General features: G+C 43.7%; 1 protein-coding gene across 1 annotated transcript in view; it reads left to right on the top strand.

The window, feature by feature from the left end:
* Positions 1-644: 644 nt before the first annotated feature.
* Positions 645-9,688, top strand: part of LOC106807823 (girdin-like) — a 97,182-nt gene continuing 88,138 nt past the window's right edge. The window contains exons 1-4 of the mRNA XM_014810291.1: positions 645-828; positions 1,124-1,279; positions 1,889-1,974; positions 3,249-3,363. Coding sequence (XP_014665777.1) covers positions 1,208-1,279; positions 1,889-1,974; positions 3,249-3,363 — 273 coding nt within the window. The 5' untranslated portion in view covers positions 645-828; positions 1,124-1,207. The remainder of the gene's footprint in view (positions 829-1,123; positions 1,280-1,888; positions 1,975-3,248; positions 3,364-9,688) is intronic.

Below are 9,688 nucleotides of genomic sequence, written 5' to 3' on the forward strand. Positions count from 1 at the left end.
GCTGACGGTATATAAGTAGGACAGTTGTCAGACGTTGTCGTATTTAAGTTTTTATATATGCATATATAATATACGTGTGTGCGTATATATTAAATTAATAAATAAAATAATGTTTATCTACTAAGGATGTCGTACATGAATAAACAGTGGCTGAATAGCAGCTTTCATTACAAAATTTATTTTTATTAGACACAAACTAATGAAAAAAGGAGCTTGCCAGTTACTTTTAGGTAAAACCTGCTGTCACACATATCGCTGATCACAACGACTCCCTTTGATATTAAGAGTTGGATTATCTGATCTCTTGTATTATCATCTGGCTCTTTGCCCTTGGCTGAGGCCCTTGGCAGGTTCCAGTTTTGTTATTATTCTTAGCTGCTACTAGATGGCGCTGCGCAATAATAACTCGATAAAATTTCGTGATCACAAGTAAAGTAGTTCACCTAAATATATACAAATTATCATGTGTATAAAAAACAGAGGAGTGGATCTCGAATCCCAATCTATGATTAAAACAGTGAATGTATAAAGGCAGGTGATTCTTTGGTGATATTACAAGTTTTCATCTCTTAACGAAAGAAAAAAGTTCCGCGAGTGTGCTAGTCAGCGGATGACTATATACTTAGCAGGAGGGGACATGGGTGAAGCGGTGACTCACTCGGCAAGCATTGTAGTGTTCGTTTTGTGTGTTGTTGTACATGTAGGCCTACACCGTGCAATTTTAGTCAGAGCAGCAATGAGTAGTGCTGAAAGGAACTCATAATCGTAATGTTTGTGCACATCATGTTTCCAACGAAGTGTCATGGGTATTTCGCACTAGGTGTTACGGTAAGTAAATGTTATCATCCAACACGCAGATCCAAAGCAGTTCAGAGTATTGTGCAAATACCGATAACGTGGAATTGGTACTAGTAGTTCTAGTTGATGTTCTACTTCTAGTTGAGACACGGTTTGTTTAACAAAGTAGGAAAGAAAACTGTTACAAAGTTAGCATTAGCAACTTGAACCTTGATATATGAGTTTGACAGCATGAACCCCATGATCAGTCATTATAATTAGCGTTTAAATCGATTGCAGCGCTAAGTAGATGCAGTCATGTCAAGTGAAGTGCTTCCTTCCACAGGTTTTGTGTACTGGCCGGTAACACATTAGAAACGTGACCAGCAAGATACTATGTGACAGTCATGTAAAGAGTTTAACTGTGCCAATGCCAGGAAGTGAAATAATAATGACTTCTTCAGAAGCAACTGAGTTTATGAAGTCCCCATTGGTGGAGTGGGTGAGTATTGATTATTACTTTTACAATGTAATCTAGGCCTACGTGCTATATGTACTATGTGGTAATATGCTGTAACTTGTAAGTTACAAAATGTGAAAATCTAATTCTGTGAAACATTTTTCTGGTGTAGGCCTATAGTAATATTACGACTACCAGTAAAATTAACTGGATTCAAGACGACGTACAAATTAATCGTTGTAGCCTAAACATTTGTATACTTGTTGTGTGTTTGGGGTAGGTGGTGGAGGAACGAAATGGGAGATATATTGTACATGCACTGTACGTGTAAAGAAAGTGAACAATCAAGAAGGCCGATATAGTGTTGTCATCGTTATATACTAGTATTATCATTTGTGTATGATGTAGCCGTGTACATAAGTTGTAATGTACTACGCAAACACAGTTTTTTGGCAGATGCATTGCATATGTAGCTTAAATGCGTATGTGAGAATGTGAGATGCCCTGTTGATATTTCCCCCTAAACAGATAACAATGACAAATCGCTCATATTAAAGTTGGCAGATGGCAAAAGCGAGTGATAGGTAAATAAAAGTTAGCCGATGTTGTGGTAGATGAAGTTAGATCGCGCATGTTTATGTTTGTTTCTAGGTGAAGACGTTCAACACCAGCAATGAGCTGCTCATGTTTAGTGATTTGTATGAAGGAGTGTTCCTCAACGATGTCATGTTTCAGATGTGAGTACGCATATTGAATGCACGGCGTGCATGTGCCTTTTTGGAATGTCGTAGAACGTACATCAGGGTATGGTGAAACTAGTTGGGGGATGGAAGGAGAAGAGAAGAGAAAGGAGATGAGATTGAGAGAGGGAGAGAGAGAGAGAGAAAGATAGAGGGAGTGAGAGAGAGAGAGAAAGAAAGATAGAGAGAGAGAGAGAGAGAGAGAGAGAGAGAGAGAGAGAGAGAGAGAGAGAGAGAGTTACTACAATGTGAATCGACGGTTCTGCAAAACAATTTACAGTTCTAATCAATGCAATGATTTCTTACGTTTGGCTGCTACAATTACGATAACAACTGGCAGTGTGTATAAATCTAGCTTGTTATTAAATAACATGTACACATGTAGTTGATTTTTCAATTTGCTTACTTTTGATTGAGCGTAGTCGTAGTTATTCATTGGTTTGGAGAGCCACAAGAAGTTTTCTTGTCAGTTGGATCATATTACCTGGCCAAGTGCTGCATCTTGTGGCCATGTGTGCTGGATGTGTGTGGTGTCATCTGGGATGGGGAGGTGGGGTCAGTGTCCTTGCCTTTAGACCATGTGTCCTAGTGGCATGGAAATATTTTGTCTGTCAGTAGACAGAGCTAGTGTTTCGTGCAGTGACTGGAGAAGTGGGAATAGTCAGATGCTTTCTAGTCTGTCCTAGAAGTTTAGGATCCATCGCTGTTGTAGATTAATAGACTGATGCTCGAGTGTTTTCCACGCAGACTGTTATACTTATAGTGACTGTCAGTGTCACTGTATCCTCTAGAAGTTTAGGATATGTCACATTATTACACACTGATATACAGGTGTGTGTGTGTGTGTGTGTGTGTGCGTCAGTGAAAAAAATACACGGGGGCTCTGAGCGATTTAGCCCCCGAAATGCCAAAAAGAGCCCCCGTAAATTTGCATAGAGTTTAATGCAAACCAAATTTTAGAGTGCTATTTTCATGCACGCGAGCTTGAAAAGTAGCCCCCGAAAAATAAATTATAATTTTTCCCCTGGCGTGCATGTGTGTGTCTGTGTGTGTGCGTGCGTGCATGTGTGTGTGCGTTTTACATGCAGCATCAGATTCTTACCCAACATGGTTGCTCAGACGTGTACGATCTGTCTCTACGGTGGCAAGATGTACGTTCGTGTATTTTACGCACAGTGATTTGCGACCATGCAGCGCCTCGTCACAGAAATTCACGATGCGATCATGCTCTTATCACTGCCTGATGTACGTTCGTGTGTTTTTCCGTTCAGCGATTCGCGGTTATCGGACCGGGAGGGCCGGACGGTTGTGCGTGCGGTGGACAGCGTCAACGCGCGCATCCAGAACTTTGACATCCTTCTGCAGTCTATCAAGAACTTCTACGAGGTGAGTGAGCTATTTCGTTCAGTCTGTGGCTGGAATCGACTACATAGTGGTTTGGCTGGTTGTCTGTTGGTTCCAATTCACGATTCATGTATGGATTTCGAATCAAGACATCGATACCCTCACACGTTTACATTTGTGTTGATCATTTACTAGAAGTGAATGATTAGTTTGTTGTGAATAGTTGTTTTGCGATAATTTGATGACACGGTCAGTTCATTCGGAGAGAAATAAATGATGTGAAATTTACAATGTAAAATATTGGCTGAGTTGATTGAAAGTGGAAGGCTATGGTGAAACTGAAATCGGAGAAATCCAAATTGTGTCATAGACTGCGGGTGTTAACCTGATATTTGCTAAAGCCTTGTTTACTGTTTTACTCGCGTTAAAAAATGAATTGGGCGAGTCGAGATCTCACATCATCCCCCCATTTGATTTCAATGTGTTTTTTGTTATATATACTGCGCAGCACCCCATCCCTTCCTAGCAAAACTATGTTTAGCCTTTCTGGACCTTCACCACAGACAGAGTGTGCAGGTGTATTGTACATCCGAAGGGTCATGTTTGCTTCAAACAAGGCAAGTCCTACTAGCGCATGCGAGGCATGCAGCTCGCCTATCCCCGCTGTGCCACTGACGCATCAGCATTGAATGTCTAACCCTGTTCACTGCTTCTGAACAAAAGCCACAAAGTGCAAAGCCGAGCCATCTCTCTCTGTACAGATCTGATGTGATTCGCGATGAGCAGCGATTGTTTGTTTACGCTCGATGAACGATATATTCACGGTTCATAATATTTATTGTGATGTTGCGATGTATCATTCTAAAATCCTATCCTAGAATCGGATAGGATCAGTGAGTCGGTGAAGAAAGGTTGAATGACATTCAACTAGCTGTGTTTTGCCCCCAGGCATGGAAACAGATACCTTCCTCTCATAACTTGATACGTCTTGCTATCTTGGTATAATTTCTACGCGTATACGACTAGTGCATCTAACCAGCATTATCACTGTAAGGTGGCTTATCTGTGTTTCTGTAGGTAGGGTACTCTCTACTCTGTAATCATATCCTAGTCCTACAAGTAGGAGCTTCTGGGCATACACACATACAGGCACACACGCTCACGTACGCATGCACGCACACGTGAGTTCTAATCTTTCACTCGTGCTACTCTCCCACAGAGTTGCCTTTACACTTACAGGCTTGTGTTTGTCAGCGTGTCACGTTAGACTCGTGTGGCATAGATTGTGAAGCGTAGATCAGTATTCAGTGCGACTGACAGACTGACAGTACAACAACTGATCCCTTTCATTTCTTGGAGATTCTTGACATTCTAGGCCAGAGATGAAAAGTAGTTTTAACGCGGTTGGATTTAGGATGTTAGGAAGAAAATTATAGATGCGATGTTTGGTTTCTCATTGGTTTTCATGTGGCCTAGATATCTGTAACGTTTTATAAATGGCTGGTCTCTTCTAAGGAAACTGTGGGTTGCTGGTTGGCCATGTGGTCACCCTCGTAGGAATAGCTCCAAATATCTTTTAACCACTGTATGCTATGTCTGACAATTTTTCTGCGAATTTCTCTTAGAATGAATGTTGTAAATCACATCAACAAGGGATCTGCACGCGACTTAGGTTATCTGCACAGGTATTTATTTTTAGGACGAAAAACCGTTTGGCAGGTGGTGGTAAGCTCAGTAAAGTGAAACTCTAGTGTGTTGACCTCACACTAACCTTGCCCTACGCGAGCAGAAGTGTATTTTATCATGCTCCACCGTGTCCACGTCTTCTGCTGACAACAAAGAGAACACACTTGCGAAACTTGTGTCTTTCGTTGCAAGTGTGGGCGAACGCGGTTTGCGACGGCTAGCCCCGCGCCGGTGTAAATGGTGCACTAGCTGTTGAACCACAGTCAGAGCATGACCGACGAGTTTTAAACGCCACTGCAATCCGACGACTCATGCTGAACTCGCCTTAGTTATATACCTGGCTGGGGCTTTTCAGCGGTGTCGGATTCTCGAAGACAAGTGGGAGGGGAGCGGGTGCGGAACGCCCCATAATTAATCGCTTTTTGAGCGTAGGTGTTCGCGCAGAGCGTTTTACGTTAATTGGGCAGTCATCCACCGATGCAGTGTGCTTCCGATCTGATCTACATCTTTCTCGCGGGCGTAATCTTCTTAGGATTTGTATGCAGTTGTCGGTTTTCGCGAAGCAACCGGCAACTGCTTTCTCAATGAAACAAATGAACTCGTCAACTTTTGTTATGTGCGCGAGGTTTAGCCGCGCCAGTTTAGTCGGCGGGTGTTAGCGTGAACAGTATAGAATGTGCAGATTCATAGTGATAGCGCAAGGCCTCAGAATGATTGCGATGTATGTTATTCAACGTTACTGCGTGTGCTACAGTGCTGGGCTTATTTTCGCTGACAAATGAGCAAACATTTCATGCGATATAATCTGCCGCAACTCTGCTATTTGCAAAGGGAAGCTTAATTCCTCGGTAATCCATCACAAAGTTACCTCTATCTTCAATGTTTGGGTCGAGATGACCTTAAGTTGGCACATTGGAGGGGTAAAGGTGGAAGAGGAAGAGGAAGAAGAAGATAAGCAAAGGGGTGGAGGAGGGGGAGGAGAAGGAGAAGGAGGAGGATGAGAAGTACGACGAACAGGTTGTTGGAGTGCCTTTGTCTCTAGGATCATCAGTAAATCATTGCGCGTGGTCCTGGGTAGCTACTAGCTATACGTACACGCGTGCGCAGCAACACAGAGCTACGACCGCGTGGGCGTTACTCGCACACGGCTTGTTATTTTAAAGGCGGGCTTGTGAGCCGACTCGACTGGAAGGAAGCAACTGGATTTCGAGCAACTGGAAGCGATCGGCAGCGACTAGTTGCGTCGAGTTGCCCACTGTTCTATTCCGAGCAACTATAGTGGCGGCCATTCGCAGGCAGTCGCGTCGCAGTCGACCGACCTAGAGTACCTACATAAAGATCTTAATATCTACCAAGATCTTAAGATCTTGATATCTACCTGGATCTTAAGATCTACCATATAACATCTTTATGTAGGTACTCTAGACCGACCTAAGCACTGCAGTCGCAGTGAATTGCAGCCAGTAATTGCTACCAGTCGAGTCGATCGGCTCGCAAGTCCGACATATACACTGCCCGTCCCCATGAATCGGTGTGTGCGTACTACACGCGCCGGCATATACCACGAGACGCCGTAGTGTTTGTCGTAGTCACTTACGACACCATAAATCTTTACTAGGAGAATCGTATTGTGAATGCACATGTCAGTGAACTGTCCAGCAATTAGGACACAAAATGCGGCAATCTTATTCCTCTTACAGGAAGCAAATTAAAGTGGAAAAAACTCCAACAGTAGGCCTACAGTAGTATGCGGTTTTTTTTAACCCACATATTTTGAACTTTGGTTGAGATAATTGGTCATAAATAAGGGAAATAATTTATAGCACTTTACCAGTCTTGCTGAATAGTACGGGTTAGAATGCGATGATTATTATCAAATATTTACAGAAAAGAGTGAATTTTACACACCCATGCACTTTTCGTGATTGCTGTTTTTTAGTTAGTTGATTTCGTTTTGATTGTTTGATATAGCATTATATCAAACTTCAAAGTATAGGATGATCGTAAGCCTAAAAGAACTCGGTAATTTTTTTAATTAAGGGTTTACAGACAATTACCCGACCGTTCTAATATTTTCCCGACCGGTGCAATATTTACTGGTATTGTTTGCGTAACAGCACGTGTCTGCAGTAAGGCTGATATGTCGCAGGACAGTCGTACATCGTTTCACCAACATTCATTACTTTACTTTCACTTTACCATTACTTTCACCAATTACTTTCAACATTACTTGTGACAACATATACGCAGCGATCGAAAGTTCTTTGTTGATGTCTTGTTGTTGGTCGCATGTTGAGGTCACTTGTTTCTCGCGAGACTGGCTCTACACTTTTCTAATGGTAATTATACCTCCGCACAACGGAGTTGCAGGGAGGTAATGTAATCGCTCTCGTATGTGTGTTCGTGTGTGTGTTCGTGTGTGTGTGTAGCCAGCAGCGAGCCAGCTGTTATACACACGCTCAACCGATCGATCGATTCAGCACCAGCTCGCCTTAGGGCGTTCAGTCAGCAGCAGCCAGCAGCGAGCCAGCTGTTATACACATGTATACATGTTACATGCTCGCGGAGGTATGCACTCTTTTTGAGTGCCCTCTGTCTAGTTTGCATTAAATATGGTACCAGCCTAGAACCACTTGCGTCGCAGAATCATACGCAGTTCTGTCAAAATTAGATACAGCTGCGTCTATGGCACTATTTACGAAAAACTTGTGGTGACATTGGACAATGTAGCTGCGTTATTTGCCATTTTATTTACCATAACAGCATAAATCCTTCGTAATCTTTAGGGTTAAGTAATAAGTGGCATATCTGCTAGTAATTGTGACTATGTTTCATTATATGTTTTTAGTTGCATTTGAGAGATGATTCTTTTACAACGTTGCAGAACGGAATCGCATGTTGTGCCAGCTTGCAAGGTCAACTTCTGCGGGTTGTATATAGTATTAACTCGTTGTGACTTGTGTACGTCTAGAATCGAATAATAGCGAGTTCCCGCACCCTAGTTCTACGCTCCGAATTGTTGCTAGCTAACTTTTTGCAGGCATCTCTAGGGCTTAGCTGTGACGGGAGATGGTTGAAGGCCGGTGTTTGGCGCCTGTGGGGGTTCCCCCCCCCGGGCTGAAAGACGACATTCACGTCTTTAAACGCGCACTTTTATTGGCGGGTCGAAACGGTTGTGCCTGGGACGTGCCCCACTCGCGACCCGTTTGGGTCGCGAAACCTTGTATATATATATATATATATATATATATATACTAGCTTCAGGGTACGATGAGTACACTATTACCCGTCCTCCAGACGGGTTTGAGTGGAGTATGATTTGAGGATGGCGGTTTAACCATTTATCTCTCATTTTTATTTGAGGATGCATTTACAGTAAACAAAAAATACTGATATTTAGACTCGAGTCATATATCAATATTTGTTTAAAAAAATTGGTATCTAAATATATATAAAATCTGACATTTTACCTTAAAATGACATTGGTGATTTCATAGTACAATTTCACTTATTTAGATATTATTTTTGAAAATATCATTCTGGTTAGAAGCCTCAATAAAAAGTCAAATTCTAAAAAAAAATGTATTGAGTAGTTTTGAAGATATATTTTCTTGAAAGTCAGTGGACGGCGGCGGGCACGGTTACACCTCCCGTTGATGTGCTAAATATTTGCACACACGCGCGCAACACCACACATCACGATCACACACAGCACGCCCGCGCAGCGCCCGCGAAGCGCACGCAACGAACACCGTGAGGGCCCACGCCGGCCCCGCAATTCACGAGGTCCGACCGATACGGGCATGCGCACGAGCGCACAGTGACTCACACTCGCGCAATGTCCACGCACGAATGCACACATACTCCCCCATTTACACACAGACGGCGCGCGCGACTACAGCCGCGACTCGAGGCACGCGCACGCGTTCGCGCACGCCTACGCACACGCACACACGCGCGTAGCGCGCACAGCCACAAGGGCGGCAGCGAGGGTTCATACACCACAGAATACATCCACATACACCAACACATACAACTGCAGGATTGCCGTCTCTCGTTGGGGTTTTTGTCTTAATTGTTCGCGTCGGCGCAAGCTGTGCGACGGCAGTAGATTGGTTGTTTTATATACACCGCAGCCGCATATGCTTTTGGTGTGGATGCGCGTGTGTGCGCGTGCGGTGGGCGCGCGTGCGTGCCGTAGCGTGTGTTTCAGTGGTGGGGCTTTGGCTATGCTAGGTGAAGACCCGCGCAGGACATAAATTAGATGGCTTTATTATTATACACTTTAATGGCTATATTTAGTATAGCTATATTATGCAATTAAAACCGTGAGAAAAACAGCATTCGAATCCATTAACAGCAATTTCAAAAGGTTTATGGTTATATAACGTGTGGAATGTGTGTGCGCCTCTGTTAGACAATCGCAAACGGCGTGCTAAAATGTGCAGAGCATTGGGGAAGCCGCGGGTTAAGCGGCCGTGCACGGTTACACCTCCCGTTGTCAAATATTTGGGCACAGCAGCCGCGCGCACGGCACGACACACACCGTAATCACGATACTACAGTACGGGCGACTGCGCACGCACAATCACAGGCCCAACGCGCACGGGCTCACGCACACACAATAACTGCACATTTACAGCAACACCACGGGCGCGCAACACGACATACACGGCACACA

This window comes from Priapulus caudatus, unplaced genomic scaffold (genome assembly GCF_000485595.1).
Source record: "Priapulus caudatus unplaced genomic scaffold, Priapulus_caudatus-5.0.1 Scaffold12, whole genome shotgun sequence".
Lineage (NCBI taxonomy): Eukaryota > Metazoa > Priapulida > Priapulimorpha > Priapulimorphida > Priapulidae > Priapulus > Priapulus caudatus.